Source organism: Eleutherodactylus coqui, chromosome 12, assembly GCF_035609145.1.
Source record: "Eleutherodactylus coqui strain aEleCoq1 chromosome 12, aEleCoq1.hap1, whole genome shotgun sequence".
NCBI classification, from domain to species: domain Eukaryota; kingdom Metazoa; phylum Chordata; class Amphibia; order Anura; family Eleutherodactylidae; genus Eleutherodactylus; species Eleutherodactylus coqui.
In genome coordinates, this window is record NC_089848.1 from 112,048,837 (window position 1) to 112,065,544 (window position 16,708).

The following is a 16,708-nucleotide window of genomic DNA, read 5'->3' on the forward strand; positions in this document are numbered from 1 at the left end:
AAATAATTCCAGTTATAGAAATCATCAATACGCTTTTGATAGAACGATAAATCAGAATAGTCTTTACACTTCTGGGAACCATTAGACTGTAAGCTTTCTGGTCCAGCAGCTCATCAACAAGTTACAATTATCCCCTGGCGTCCCGGAGCTGAGATCCGCTGGGACTCCTCATGAAGTCCTGGGAGTGATCTGTATGGGATTTAGATGAATTTACTCTTTACATTGAATTTTCTGATTAGACAGAAGAACTGGGTAATTCTCACATGCGGAGTGATGGGCTACTGTGCCAGTGACAGTGCTGTGAGAGGGGGGCATCTCCAGGGGAGGGTGTGCCAGCACCGCCCCCCAGGATAAAACCCAGCGCAGCTCCTTCTCCTTCCACAGACCTACTACAGCTCAGCCAGGGTGCTGAACATTAGAGAGAAGCATCCCAGCAGCTGAGGATTGGATACAGATCCCCCCGCACGCTACATGTGTAACCCATTAAATAGGGGGTGCAAGAAGGACGCTTCCCTATACATTACATGGGCAGAGGAAGTTACTGCAGTGGGACAGGACAAGTCCTTCTAATTGGGAACACTTCAAAGACCGTCAAATTATCTCCTGCCGGGAAATCTGGAGGTAAATAGTGAAGTTCTGCAGCAGCTGTCATGGTGTGTGAAGTGTCACCCCTGCGTGGTTGTGATGTGTAGATTGTTGTGCATTGTCTTATCTGTATAGTATTTCGTATATCCCAGCGCCCAATGATACCCTAATGTAACTCTGTCTCGCACAGCGCAATTGTTGTTCTAATGCGTAATGTAAATGAATGGGAAGGGTTAGGTACAGGTAAGTACACACATAGCAGTTTACTAGCATTTTCTATGTCTAGGTCAGCGGTCACCAACCTGCGGCTCTCAAAATTGTTGCAAAACTACAGCTCTGAAGATATCCTGACGGCTGGGAGTTGTAATCACTGGCTTAGTTGATACATTGTAGCGGATGTTGTGTTTAGAATGTGCTACTTTGTATGTATAATCCATGATTGTCATGTTTTATAGAATCTGTTTCATTTACGGTGCAATCACCCTAAATGCTGATTTGCTGTAAATTGTGTCGTGGATTTTGGCGCAGATCTGCGCTAAAATCTATGTGAAAATCGGCAGCAAATCAGCGGCATGTGAATGTACCCTACATGACACAACTTTTATATATATATATATATATATATATATCTATTAGGCTAGATATTAATAGATAGATATATAGTGAGTTATGCTGAATATCTGGGGCGCGGTGGTAGCATAGTAGTTGTGTCTTAGAACTAAATGCCACCCAGATGCCCTAAAGGGACCGAAACTCAACCTAGACTCACCCACCTTGGTAATAGATGATACATATATCATATAGATATATGTCCCAGCATAGCGAAAATTAGTTCCTAAGCGCACAGCAGAGTCTTGTGTATTGCAGCAGACGAAGGCGTGTGATTCTTGGAAAGCTGAGATTGGAGCTGTGCTGACTCCGCACTTCTGGCCTCCCAGCCCCCTGCATAGATAGCATTGTTCTCTAAGCTCCTGGGGCAGGACGTAAGCATGTACTTGATATAAGCTGCGGCCTGTTCTCCGCTGCGTTCAGCTCCGAGCCCGTTAACATAACATAAAGAATATACAATGTAGAGCGAATACATGTTTGTACAATTAGCACAGAATTCAGTGGTGAACTGCGATGCCCAGGGCCCAACAGTAAAATCCGTTCTGGGGGCCCATTGTACAGCTAAATGCAAATATTACCTGATCCCCATTCGCAAATTGTAGGCCGTTGCACTCTTCATACATTTCAGTGGAGAATGCGGGGAGCAGGAACTGGTGGACCGATATTTACCCAATAGATGTGCATAAAGGTGGCATTTATGACATACCCAGTAATGGGTGAAATCACATGTATCGGACAAAAACTGAGCCAACACAGAGTTTTATTACACAACAGCACAGTTTTAAAGGGGTAGTCCAGTTGCAAACTATTGATAGCCTATCCTCAGGACAGGTCATCAATAGTAGATTGGTCGGGAGCCATTGCCCATGATCAGCTGTTCTTACTGCAGTGGTCAGGTTTGGTGTTGCAGCCAAGTTACCATATATTTCAATGTAATACGAAGCCTGGCCACTACAGTAAGAATGGAGCTGTCTACTTCCTGCAGAAATAATCTCATCACACAAGCTTTGGAGAATACCTGGTCAGCAGGGATCTTGGGCAACTGAACTCACCATTGATGACCTGTCCTCAGGATAGCCCATCAATAGAAAAAAGGATTTCTATCTATTGATCCCATTGCATATGTGTGCATGTAGATAACCATGTTTAAAAGGGATATCCGGAACATTACTATCAATCAGGTATTCTCAGGGTAGGTCATTAATAAAAAGTCGTATGTACTCCAAAATGGTACCAATAGTGACTTCACAAAATTAGTGCAGAACGTAAACACCGGTGGCGTAAGTAACGGCAGCGCACATCTCGCTCCACATCGTATCATTCTACATGTGGTCTGACAAATGACGACTCTGTAAAACTTTATACAAACTTAGATTTCAAAAATAAATAAACTCCCACAATGCGGCGTGACGTTGCGGACGGACAACATCTTCCATCTTCCCTAACAAATGGCTCTGACTTACTGAAGCAGAACCTTCTCGACAGAAGTGTTCTTCAATCTCCACGCCATCAATCCTCTGATATGTTTATGTTATGCTGAGTGTCATGTAGACCGTGGGGTCTGTAGGGTTAGTAATAGAGAAGGGAACAAGACGTCGGAGGGGGGATATCATAATATACTGGGTCTGTATAACAATAAACTCGACGGGCGATGTTTCCATTGGCTTAGCAGAGTGGTTCCAGATTCCTTTACAGAATCTTCATACTGTAACTTTGTCTTTTTGCTCAGTTTTTAGGCGCCGTCCATAAACTGCTCACCATGTAGAAGACACAAGTGTGGATATTGTCCTGCTCCTTTGCACCTGAGTGGTGAAACCCATGAGTCCTCCTCCCTTTGCCATTGCCCATGCTGGGCTCAAGAGAATGGGGAGCGGAAGCTCCACTTGTAGCACAAACAGTTCTTTGATCAAAGTCTGCAGAGATCACAAAGGTGGAATCAACTGGATTAGTTTGAGCCCAGACGGGTGCCACTTGTTGACCGCCAGTGAGGACTGTACCGCTCGCCTATGGAGGACATCGGACCATCAGTGCTGCAAGTTGCTGCAAGGTGAGTGGATTATTCTCAGAAGCATTTTATTCTTCTTTAGTCAGGAAGTGTTCATTTGTGTGAACGATTACAATTGTTACACCAGAAGTGGACAGTCTACTGGTGGACCTCAGAAGAGGCCATCCGATCTCAGTATGGGCCACCAGCCGATTCTCCTTCTGGCTGCACAAGAACTACATCCTGAGTAGAGATGAGCGAACTTTTGAAACATTCGGTTCAGCCAGTTCACCAAATTTTGGAAAAGTTTGGTTTGCGCCAAATTAATTTGAACCAAACCTTCAGCATTAATAATGAAGATGGACAAATAACAGCGGCTCATCTTCTGCTGTGGCTCAGTTTTTAGCTTTGCTACCTTGCAGTGCAGGAGTCGTAGGTTAAAATCTGACAATCTGCATGGAGTTTGTATGTTCTCCCTACGTTTCAGAATAACCACCTTTACTTAATTCCATGCATACGTTGGCCTTCATCAGAGTTGAACTTAGGATTGTAGGGCAACAGTGCTAACCACTGAGCCACCATGCTTCTTCTGCTTCCTTCCTCTCAACAAATGTATGCACTATATAAATAAAGGTGATTATAATGATCAAGTAACCAGCAAAAACTCAGGGCCAACACACAAACTCCATGCAGATGTTGACATTGAACTAGGACCCAGCACTGCAAGGCAACAGTACTAACCTCTGAGCCACCATTCCTCTTCCTCCACGAGCCAGGACAAACCACCTGAGGTTTGGATTCACCTCAAACCAAGCTTTTAGTAAAATTCGACCCAAAACAGGGTTCCACTGGTTCAGTTCAGTAAACAGGTTATCAATAGTTAAGCCTATAGCGTACAGATCTGTTCACGTCCGGAAGCAATACAGCTCCAAACACAGGGAAACAGCTGAACCCCGAGGATATTGGGCAGAAGACCGTCGCTGATCTGCTATGATGACCCATACTGGTGATAGGTTATCAATAGCTGGAAATGGGCATACCCCTTTAATGCACATGGCTGTTTTAGAGATCCGTGTGGTGCACAATATGGCAGGCACCTCCTATACCGCACCTCCATATATGTTCTTTACTGAGGAATATGGTTTTTCATTGGATTTATATGGAACTAGCGTACCCGTCGCGCGTTGCTGCGAAGACAGACATACATACATACTTCGTTTTTATATATCTAGATGACGGCAGCAGCGACCACTGAGGTTTTGTAGGCCGCTGCTTCCCCCTTGCAGGCTGAATAAAATAGCCGTTGTGTGAGAATCGCTGGGGGGGGGAGACATTCTTACTGCTGGGAGAATTGCTGGGGGGGGAGACATTCTTACTGCTGGGAGAATTGCTGGGGGGGGAGGGGGAGACATTCTTACTGCTGGGAGAATTGCTGGAGGGGATGGGAGACATTCTGACTGCTGGGAGAATCGCTGGGGGGGATGGGAGACATTCTGACTGCTGGGAGAATCGCTGGGGGGGGATGGGAGACATTCTGACTGCTGGGAGAATCGCTGGGGGGGGGATCGGAGACATTCTGACTGCTGGGAGAATCGCTGGGGGGGGGGGGATGGGAGACATTCTGACTGCTGGGAGAATCGCTGGGGGGGGGGTGGGAGACATTCTGACTGCTGGGAGAATCGCTGGCGGGGGAGCGGAGGCATGACTGCTGGGAGAATCGTTGGGGGGAGGGGGGGCATGGTGACTGCCAAGAAAATCTCTGTGGGGGAAGGGGGGCATGATGACTGCCAGGACAACCGCTGGGGGGGGAGCCATTATGACTGCTGGGGGAACCGCTTGGGGGGAGGGGGGCATTATTATTGCTGGCGGACAGCTGGGGGTGGCATTGTGACTGCTGGTGGACCACTGGGGGGGGGTATTATGACTGCTGGGGGAACCGCTGGGGGGGGGAGCGGGCATTATTACTGCTGGGGGACCGCTGGGGTATCTCACTCTTATTACTAATGGGGGGAGTGTCACTATTATTACTGCTGTGGGATGTCACTATTATCGCTGGGGTGAAGGTGTCACTATTACCGCTGGGGTATGTGTACATGTGGCAGAAATGGGCAGGGCTCTTTCAGAATAGACCGGGTGCAGATTTTGACTGCTTTTTAGATGCGGAAATGCTGCAGAATTTTCCACAGAAATCTCCGCTGAGCACATTCTGCAGTATTTCCGCGTCCAAAAAGCAGTCAGAATCTGCACCCGGTCTATTCTGAAACAGCCTTGTCCTTTTTAGAACGACGGGGGTAAAATCATACGTTGTGATAAGCCCCGCCCCCTGACGTGTTGGCACTTTGCGATACATAAGTGGGTTTTGGGTTGTAGTTTGGGCACTCGGTCCCTAAAAGGTTCGCCATCACTGGCCTAGTACATGTTTGCCCACTTCCAACTCCAATGGAGACTGACTGTAAATGGCTGGCGTGCTCTAGTATTTATGGTTTCAAGCTGTACGTGTCATTGCATACAGTCTGTCTATCTATCTATCTATCTATCTATCTATCTATCTATCTATCTATCTATCTATCTATCTATCTATCTATCTATCTATCTATCTATCAGGGTTATTGCATACAGTCTATCTATCTATCTATCTATCAGGGTTATTGCATACAGTCTATCTATCTATCTATCTATCTATCTATCTATCTATCTATCTATCTATCAGGGTTATTGCATACAGTCTATCTATCTATCTATCTATCTATCTATCTATCTATCTATCTATCTATCTATCTATGACATCAGGAAATGAGAGAATTAGATTTTGTAGGCCGCTGCTTCCCCCTTGCAGGCTGAATAAAATAGCCGTTGGGTGGAACATACAATTTATCCGGCTGCTGTGGCTTCTTAGGAAGATATCCTAGTACTTGTTTACCCACTTCCAACTCCAATGGTAATTGGCTGGCGTGCTCTAGTGGTTCCAAGCTGTACGTGTCATAATAGAGCCTTAATGACATCACAATGCAGCTTTATAGAACATGTTGGGGCATGTTCAAGGGCGTCCGATGTTGATGACATCAGTGATGACATCACAATAGCAGGTGGCTTACTTATTCGATCTACGTGGGGGGGGGCGTAACTTTCGACGACGCTCGCGCGCCATTTATCGTAGGATATTTGTACTATGCCTATAATCTTCCCAGGAGTGTACTCAACAACTTCCCAAAGTTTCATGGCGATCGGATGAATGGTGTAGTAGCGCATAAAGGACAAACAGACACGCACGCACGCAGACAGACATACATTCAATTTTATATATATAGATTAGTCTGAAAAAAAATGGTGGCATGCCTTTAGACAGCAATGTGATGTTATATGAAGGTCTAAATCACCAAATTCAGAGCATTACGTGTGCTGCTGTACACGTTCTGTGCACTTTAATAAGTCCCAATGCCCAGTAATGAGCTATGGTACATGGGATGGCTTTATACTGGAAGAAATGGACAATGTACACTGACGGTCCCTTCAGTAAAGCCCCCATCTAGTAGAGCGTTGGACCTCTTTTGGCCCTCAGAACCACAACAATTCATTGTGGTGTAGACTCCACAAAGTGATAATATTGTACTGCAGGAATATCGGCCCCTGCGGACAGGAAGCTTCTTGTAGTTGTCACAAATTACATAGCGGTGCTGGCATGTTCTGTCCAGCTTACAGAAAGGGGTCATCGATTCATGCTGCTTGTACCAAATTCTGACCTCCCATCAGCACGGTGCAACAGAAATCTGGATCCATCTGACCAGGCGATGTTTTTCCGCTGCTCAGTGATACAATTTTTCGCTTTTTTTCCCACCTGGAGTCCCACCTTTCTGTTTCTCTTACACACAATATCTGCTTTTATAGTCCATCTGTGCTAAGGAATGGTGAGTTGTGTATTCTGACATGTTAGTTGGAGCACCAGCGTTGTATTCGGCTGCTCTTCACTGTGCAGCACCAGTTGATCAGAACGATTCCTGACATCCTCCTCTGACCCCTTCTGGTGATGAATTGTTTCCGTCTAGAGGATCCCCTTCCGCTGGATGTTTTTCCTCGATCGCACCATTCTCAGTATACTCTCCACCCTGTTACATGAGAAAACCCCACGCAGTTGGCAGTGACATCCCGGCCCTGGCTAGTCTAGCACCGATGACCAGGTCTCATTGGAATCACTCCGATCACTGGATTTTCTCATCTAATGTGGATTCACACTGAAACTGGTCTACGGAAAACTTGTTATGTGATTTTATACTTCCCTTCGAGGTCACGGGGAGAATTTCCATACAGGGAAGCGCCAATAGTGAAAGGGACGGTGTCTGTAATAAAGGGGTGACTCAGGGTAATACCATTCTGTGATCGCGGTATGTGACATTAGATGGACATCCGTTTCCTCCAACCATATTGTCTGCACAGTTTTCTGCACTAGTAGAAGCAATATATTTCAGTCGTCCACATGAGGCACAGACAGGACCAGCAGCCATGGACTCTGAGACTCATGGACGTTCTTCTGAGCGGGGGATTTAGTTGCAGTAATATGAACCCAGTATTATGTCTACAGCGTCCGTGTGTTCCCATAAAACACTGGTGGTCCAAATCCGATTATGTTAATAGGACATACCGTGCGGCCTCACGGAGGACCGTGTGCGTGTCTCATTACCCCGGACCGTCTCGTCTTCCGCAGAGGATTAGTCCTGGAATGACATTTCTTGATAACGCTTGCACGCCCCGCTGACATGTTCTCCGGGCTCAGCCCGTTCTGCTGCCAGCTCTTGGGGTTGTAGCACTGACACACCAGCGCGGTTTGATGAATGAGTTTATACTCCAATGTAATTCCAGCGATATTGGAATCATCTGAGGAGGTAAAGGATCAGAAGGGAGCGGGCAGGGCTGGCAAATACCAACATGGAACTTGGCAGCAGTGTAAAGGGAACGGGAAAATAGGCATGACCTAAGTAATCCGCTGCTCTGTAACAAGTAAACAGGCTTCATTTTTCATTTTAGATTTTGCAAATAGTCCAAAGCACAAACCTCCCTTCTATAGATCCGCTGCTTGGGAGAGAAGGCCTGTCCGTGAGAAGTTCTTGGCGAACCAAAACAGTTGGACCAAGTTTGGGGTCAAACTTTGCTAAAAGTTTGGTTTGATGGAGACCAGAAGTTCAGGCGGTTCGTCTCAGAAATACATTCTGCTTCTCCGTACGTGTATGCGATATATATATATGGGGGGGGGGTGGATACAAATATGGAAACATCGCATGAAATGCGTGCCTTAAATTACATAGGATTATAAATCATATTTGGATGAGACCGATTTTAAGTGGAGGTAATATGACACAGATGCTGCTGGGTAAAAGTGAACATCTGCCCAAGCAACAAGGTTCCATTGGTTAGGGGTTTCAGCCACTCAGCTGCTGTTACCAGCTGGCTCCCAAGGCCACCCAGAGCAGGGCAAGAGGTGAAGTAAACACAAATTTGGCAGGAAAACTCTCAGCCAAGCAGGAGTCAAAAGGGCAGCTCAGTGCTAATGGTTAAACTCTCATAATGTTTCCATATTTGTGTCCACCCCCGCTATTGTGATAAAGAACAGACCTACACAAAAACAAGGAGAACGTACAAACTCCATACAGAGGTTGTCCTTGATCAGATTTGAACCTAGGACCCAAACGGTGCAAGGCAACAGTGCTAACCTCTAAGCCACCATTCTTGTCATCCTCAAGGTGTCGCTAATTATTTCCTATGGGATCTTTTAAAAAAAAAATCGCCTCACACTTGCATGGTACGTATTTGGTATTCGGGTCTGATGCGATTTTTAACACTGAAACTATTGGAAGCACTTGCGATTTTTTTTTTTTGCCTCGCGGGTGAAAACCGTTAACAGAATTGCAAGTAAGGGGCGGCTTCACATGGGTGTATTTGTGCAAATGTTTGTGTACACAAAATTAAAGTGCACGATACGCAGAGAACAGAACCCATTGATTTCAATGGGTTTGTACACATTTCCGCAGCATGCTCTACTTTTGCGCACCAAGACGTCTCCGCATAGAAGTCTATGTGAGCTGTGCAAATGCACATGCAATACGCTTGGGGATGCGTGATACACTGCGCAATTCCTTTGGAAAAAGAACACGTCTGGAAGTCATTAGACTAAATCCGTGCATATTTGTCTGCCATGCGCAAAGGAATATGCTCTGCGGGCGCAAAAAGTACAGCAAAATACGCACGCAAAAAAACTTTTTCCGTGTGCAAATAAGTTAGACTATAGCGTGTGCACACTCCCGTTGAAATCGTACACGCTATGTATGAGGCTTTTTTGGGGGGGCGTATTAGCATATTTTACTGTACTTTTTGCGCACGTAAGGCATGTTCATTTGCACGCGGCAGACAAACGCGCCCCCATTTAAACAATTGAATTTAAATGGATTCCAGATGTCTTCTTTTTTTTTTACGGAATCGCGCAGCGTATCGTGCATCTGCGTGCGCATTGCAGCAACATTTGTGCACCTCCCATAGACTTCTTTGGGGACTCTTGGTGCGCAAATGTGCCCAAAAATAGAGCAGGTCCTATTTTTTGAGAGTGCGAGAAATGCGCGTGCAAAAAAAAATGAAACAAGAACGAACCCATTTCTCTGCGTATCGCTTGAATTCTTCGCGTGCGATACATGGTGACGGTGATCTGAGGTCGCCCGGGATGAGGCGGCTGCTCGCATGTAGGGGCTTCTATATAGGATAAGCTGGGAGGTCAGTTCTCATTACAGATTTCTGCTCTCTTGTATACAATGGGCCGCAGGACACAGCAGCTACATCACATTCTGTCACCTGGAGAATGAAGCAGCTTTCACCTGCAGCGCCGATCACACCGTGAGAAAATGGGAGGTGTCGACGGGGCAGTGTCTCACTGTGTACACTGGACACACATCCATTGTCAACAGGTGAGTGACGGCCGTCCCTGGAAGTCTCCCGCAATAAGTACAGGTTTTGGTTATATAGATGTAGCACATGTTCACTAGGTGCATTCATTTAACACCTAATGATACACTAGCCTAGCAAAGGTAATAATACACCTGAGCAAGAATCACAAGTAGTAGTTATTTCCCTATGTTAATACTTAGTGGGGCTCCTTTGGCCCTAATGACATCGGTACTCTCCATTATATACTTTCTACTAACGTCTGATACATTTCAGCTGCTATTTCCCTCCATTCATCCTGCAAATATATCTGGCAAGTTCTCTCAAAGAAGATATATGTTGTTCATATCTCCTGACCTGACATTCCAGTTGATCCCAAAGATGTTTAGTAGGTTCAGGTCGGGACTCTGAGCAGCCAGTCCAATCGTGGGACATCCATATCCTCAAACCAACATAAAACAGTGTTGGATTTGTGACGAGGCGCGTTGTCTTAAAAGCAAATAGATGCTTGACAAAGACCGCATAGGTCGAAACGTTGCATATCTGATGGATACCATTGAGACACAATAAATGGTTTACATTTTTTCATAATACCATATGGAGTAAGATACTAGTTCCTGAGTGTCACGCACCTGTTCTTATTGTTGGAGGCGCGCTGTCTTGTCGGAAGTGTGGCCGACCATTCCCAGAGTATTGTGATTATTGTCTAGAATGTCGGGGTACACCTCTGTATTCATGGTTTTATCACTGCAACCAACGGACTGAGACCATGCCATGTAAAACATCCCCAGATCATGATGGACCCTCCACCAGACTTAACTGTTGGCACAATACACTCAGGCAGAAGACGTCCTCCAGGCTCCTCCACACCCCGGTACATCCATCTGATTTGAAGATGGAGTAGCGTGATTCATCACGCCATAGAGCGTTCTTCCATTACTCAAATGTCCAATGACGATGCTCCTTGCACTATTATAGATGGGCTGATGCATCTGATTTCAGAGAACTCGCCAGACATTTGCAGGATGGATGGAGGGAAATAGCAGCTGAAGTGTATTAGATGTTAGTATGAAGTATACCATGAGGAGTATCTGATGTCATTAGGACCAAAGGAGCCGCACTAAATAGTAACATATGGAAATTAATACTACTTTTGATTCTTGCTCAGGTGTCTAATTACTGTTGGTAGGATAGTGTAACTTAAAGGGAACCTGTTAGCTCCCTCGAACACCATAAACTAACTTACGGTTCTGTTAGGCGAGGTGATAGGGAACCAGGTGCTGTATTTTTAATACTCACCCACTTCCTGCAGGTGAAATCTGTGCGCTGGCTGATTATCCGACTCTTTTCAAAGTCCTGTGCGCATATTCTCCTATACAAGTCTATAGGAGTTTCAGCCGACGCATAGACTTCAATGGCGGGAACTAGGAAGCAGGTGAGTATGAAAAATACAGCACCCAGCTCCCGCAAATCAATTTATGGTGCTTAAGGTAGGTGACGGGTTCCCTTTAACTACAGTGCATTACAATGCCGTAAACAGAGTTATCACCATTAGAGATGAGCGAGCACGCTCAGTAAGGTCAGTTACTCGCTCATCTCAAGTAACTGCCTTCTCCTCCGAGCGTGCTCGATGGGGCGGTGGGGTGAGCGGCGGGCGGTGGGGCGTAGCGGGAGGGAGAGAGAGATCTCTCTCACTCTGCCCCCCGCCTTCTGCTGCCCCCCGAGCACGCTCGGAGGAGAAGGCAGTTACTCGAGATGAGCAAGTAACTGACCTTACCGAGCGCGCTCGCTCATCTCTAATGGTGATAACTCTGTTTACGGCATTGTAATGCACTGTAGTTAAAGGGAACCCGTCACCTACCTTAAGCACCATAAATTGGATAGGCTCCAACAGCAGAGAGGCTGGCAATATACAGTAACAGAACCCCGACAGATGTCTTCCAACATCAGAGCTGTACAGCCTTAAAGGGGTTGTCCCGCGCCGAAACGTTTTTTTTTTTTTTCAATAGCCCCCCCGTTCGGCACGAGACAAACCCGATGCAGGGGTTAAAAAAAAAAAACGGATAGTGCTTACCTGAATCCCCGCGCTCCGGTGACTTCTTACTTACCTTGCGAAGATGGCCGCCGGGATCTTCACCCTTGGTGGACCGCAGGTCTTCTGTGCGGTCCATTGCTGATTCTAGCCTCCTGATTGGCTGGAATCGGCACGTGACGGGGCGGAGCTACGAGGAGTTGCTCTCCGGCACGAGCGGCCCCATTCAGAAAAGAAGAAGACCGGACTGCGCAAGTGCGTCTAATCGGGCGATTAGATGCTGAAAATTAGACGGCACCATGGAGACGAGGACGCTAGCAACGGAACAGGTAAGTGAATAACTTCTGTATGGCTCATAATTAATGCACAATGTACATTACAAAGTGCATTAATATGGCCATACAGAAGTGTATAGACCCACTTTGTTTCGCGGGACAACCCCTTTAAATCATAATGTCTTCAGAGGTCAGACAGTGAATTGGAAAGGGATAAATAATTCCTAAAATCCTGCAGTTCTCACACTGACCACTAGGGCTAATAACAGTCTGACATTTCCAGTTCTGTAGCAATACATTCTCGGCCATCATCTCATTATCATCACAGGCAGGATTACAATGAAAGGTGACTCTAATATATAGATTATGCATCATCCACGATTCACATAAGGGATGTCAGTGCTCACCTCCTCCCTGAACAGGTCTCCAAACATACCCATAATACTATCTTATAGAAGTCAATAGGTGATGGCTGAAGCTCACCTACTCTCGGCACAGGTCACAGAGCACGCACACAACACTCTCCCATAGAACTCTATATATGATGGTCACAGCTTACCTCCTCCCTTCCTTGCACAGGTCACAGAGCACGCCCACAACACTCTCCCATAGAACTCTATATATGATGGTCACAGTTTGCCTCCTCCACTCCTTGCACAGGTCATAGAGCATGCCCATAGCACTTTCCCATAGAGGTCCATGGCTCACCTCCTGTCCATTGTGTCTAAGGCCCATGAGGCTGCTGTAAAGCAGAATTCTAAATGCTGTTAGCTGCAGCTCAGGAAAAATGGCCGCCCCCATAGTCATATACAAACTATAAAATTTAAAAAAAAGTCTACAATCAGAAAATTAAAACAGAGTTAAAAAATGGAAAATGTTTCACTATCTGGTTTAAATTAGTAAAAAATATAGGAAATACATTCCCTTTAAAGGAGATGTCCCGCGCCGAAACGGGTTTTTTTTTTTTTAAACCCCCCCCCCGTTCGGCGCGAGACAACCCCGATGCAGGGGTTAAAAAAACCACCCGCACAGCGCTTACCTGAATCCCAGCGGTCCGGTGACTTCAATACTTACCGCTGAAGATGGCCGCCGGGATCCTCTATCTTCGTGGACCGCAGCTCTTCTGTGCGGTCCACTGCCGATTCCAGCCTCCTGATTGGCTGGAATCGGCACGTGACGGGGCGGAGCTACACGGAGCTACACGGAGCCCCATAGAGAACAGCAGAAGACCCGGACTGCGCAAGCGCGGCTAATTTGGCCATCGGAGGCCAAAAATTAGTCGGCACCATGGAGACCAGGACGCTAGCAACGGAGCAGGTAAGTAAAAAACTTTTTATAACTTCTGTATGGCTCATAATTAATGCACAATGTATATTACAAAGTGCATTATTATGGCCATACAGAAGTGTATAACCCCACTTGCTGCCTCGGGACATCTCCTTTAAATACTGTATATATCTAACGCCTCTTATATTATGCATGTCCTTATAATTTACACTTTTTGTGTTTTTTCTAAAACAAGTTGCTTGAATTATTTGCAAGCAGGGGCGTAACTATAGAGGGGGGAAGGGGATGCGGTTGCACCCGGGCCCAGGAGCCTCAGAGGGTCTATCTTCTCCATACAGGGAGACCACTACTATAACTAAAGCATTATATGCGGGGGCCTCTGTTATAGATTTTGCATTGGGGCCCAGAAGCTACAGGTTACGCCTCTGCTTACAAGACATTTTAATTTCACGATCAGAATATTCATTGTGACTCTCCGGCAGGATCCTCGTGGTCAGGAACTTGCTCTTCAGCGGATCTTACGACAGAACTGCTCGCTGCTGGGACACTGACTCGGGGAAGCCTCTTCAGGAGTTTCAGGGTCACAGAAACTGCATCTTAGTCTTAACTCATTTTTCATCCGGTGACATCTTGGAGGAATCGGACATCGAAAGCAAAGGAGTGAAAGATTTCCTGGTGACTGGAAGCACAGACTGTACAGTGAAGATCTGGGAGGTGTTTAGTGGGTGCTGTTACCAGACATTACGGGGGCATTTAGGAGCCATACTGTGTATAGTGCTGGACGCCCCTAACAGAGAGCTGTTTTCTGGCAGCACAGACTACACCATCCGGAGGTGGAATATGGTCAGCGGTGACCAACTTAAAGTATTCAGAGATCATCAAGGGTCTGTCATATGCCTGGAGGTAAGTGAGTAATCACTTCATGCTAAAGTTCATTGCTTATACTTCTCACCTCATAAGAACGAACAGAATGACATTCAGGACGGGTACCTTATAGAGCTCATATGTCAAACACAAGGCCCGAGGTCCGAATCCGGCCCACCGCCTAATTTTATGTGGCCCGTTGGCCGTGCAGCAACCTAAAAGGCCTTCCACTCACCCAGCCTGCAGGCACAGTCCATAGTGGTAGTGTAGAGCCTGTGACTGCTGACCTCTTTCCCGGTGTCTACGTGCGCCATCTTGTATGCAGCGCAGACACTGAGGGGAGAGGTCAGCGGTCACAGACTTACCAGCGGCTGCCACTTTTGCCGCCGGACGAAAGCTGCAGGCTTGGTGAGTGGAATGCTAGAGGCCAATAGGGCAGTGACTATTAACACTGGGACTACTATGGGGGCATTATTACTACTGGAGCCAATATAGAGAACGCAATTACTACTGGAGCCACTATGGGGGACTCTATTACTACTGGACTATTATGGGGGGGGGGGGGGGTCACTATTTCTACTGGAGCTACTATGGGGCACTTACTACTGGGGCCTCTAAGGGAGCACTATTCCTACTGTTGCCACTAAGAGGGACACTATTACTACTGTGGCCCCTATAGGGGTGACTATTACTACTGGTCCCCCTATGGAGGTCACTAATATTACTGAGGTCAGCACCGCTGGTCAGGTATTGAGGAAGTGGCCTCTCCTGACCAGTGGTGCTATGCTTATTACAGGTTGCCGCCGTGTGCTGGGTGAAAGGCTGCGCTGACAGCGCAAAGAATCGGGAGGTGAGCGCTGCATCTGTCAAAATCAGATAGTCTATTGTAACTGTTAGCCTGGGTTCTCACATGCCGGATCCCCGGCGAAAATCTCGCGGTTTGGCAGCAGTGAAAAAAACGCTGACCAATATAGCTGAGCGCACTGTTTTCGTCTCTCTCCGGTAGCCTCACTGAAAATGAACGAAGCTATGGCTGTGCAAGTGTGATCAGTGCTCCATTCAGTAACGTGCAAGAAGCAACAAGGACATAAGGCGGACAGGGGAAACAAGACCTCCATTCTCGGGATTGGTGGGCAACCCCAGTGGCCTGACCTCCACCGATCTATCAGTTTTCACCCATTCAAAGGATGGGTGAAAACTTAAAGGTTTGTCCCCTAAGCAGAACACCCCTTTAATCTTCTGGAAAGATTTTTCTTCCAACTATTGGCAAAAATTCCCAGCATGGCCAACTTCCTTCCAGACGATGACTGTACGTCACCGGCGAGCTAAACCCATTGGTCCGCATTACATTTTACCCAAGGAATTGTTTGGGTTGAAATAGTTGATTTTCATCGTCCTTAGGGTATATTCACACCAACATTCTTTTTTCAGTCCTGAGAAATCGGACTTGTTTTTCATGCGATTTTTTTTTTCCTCCACACCAATTTTATGCATTTCTCTTATTTTTCCATGTGGTTTTCATCCATTTTGCATCAGATTTTTATGCACCTGATGAGCCAAATGATGTAGTTAAAGGTTCTGCACACTTTTTTCATGCTTACCATGATTACATGCAATGGTATCAAACAAGTGCAAGTAAAAAAAAAACTGCAGCATGTCCTATTCTTATCCGACTCGCGGACAAAAAATAGTACGTGTCAATGTGTGGTGTCCCATGTACCGGATAGCACATGGACGGGATGTCCAATGTGAGTTGCGCCCAAGAATATCGGGCACACCTTTTTCCGCGTCCGTGTGCGTGTAGCCTTCGTCTTATTTAAAAAAATCGCACATGTGAATAAAACCATTTACAATCATATGCATTATTTTTTGCCTATCTCTGTTGCGCTCATGGTGGACGGCGAGGATATTCACGTAAGCTTCTCCTTAGAGGATGAAACTGAGACAACATTTTATCAAACCCAATTCGAGTTGTGAGTCTGGAAGGAGCAGTGGAGGGGTTGGTTGTCATCCTGAAGGGTCTGAGAACATCTGGTGTGTTGGGGGCTGGGCTCCTGCAAAGCTCGGTGTACAATTACTAATATACAGCAGAGTCCTCAGGGCATCAGGATATCACATGTACCATGCAGTATATACCGCACTATAGTGCAT

At 46.3% G+C, this 16,708-nt stretch overlaps 1 protein-coding gene across 2 annotated transcripts in view; it reads left to right on the forward strand.

Annotated features, from left to right (window-relative positions):
* The first annotated feature begins 390 nt into the window (after nucleotides 1-390).
* WDR86 (WD repeat domain 86) overlaps nucleotides 391-16,708 on the forward strand; it is a 56,980-nt gene continuing 40,662 nt past the window's right edge. Inside the window, exons 1-4 of one of the 2 annotated variants that reach the window (XM_066584956.1) lie at nucleotides 391-621; nucleotides 2,924-3,241; nucleotides 9,981-10,122; nucleotides 14,176-14,596. In XM_066584956.1, coding sequence (XP_066441053.1) covers nucleotides 3,013-3,241; nucleotides 9,981-10,122; nucleotides 14,176-14,596 — 792 coding nt within the window. In that variant the 5' untranslated portion in view covers nucleotides 391-621; nucleotides 2,924-3,012. The remainder of the gene's footprint in view (nucleotides 622-2,923; nucleotides 3,242-9,980; nucleotides 10,123-14,175; nucleotides 14,597-16,708) is intronic. The other variant, XM_066584957.1, reaches the window with a different exon arrangement.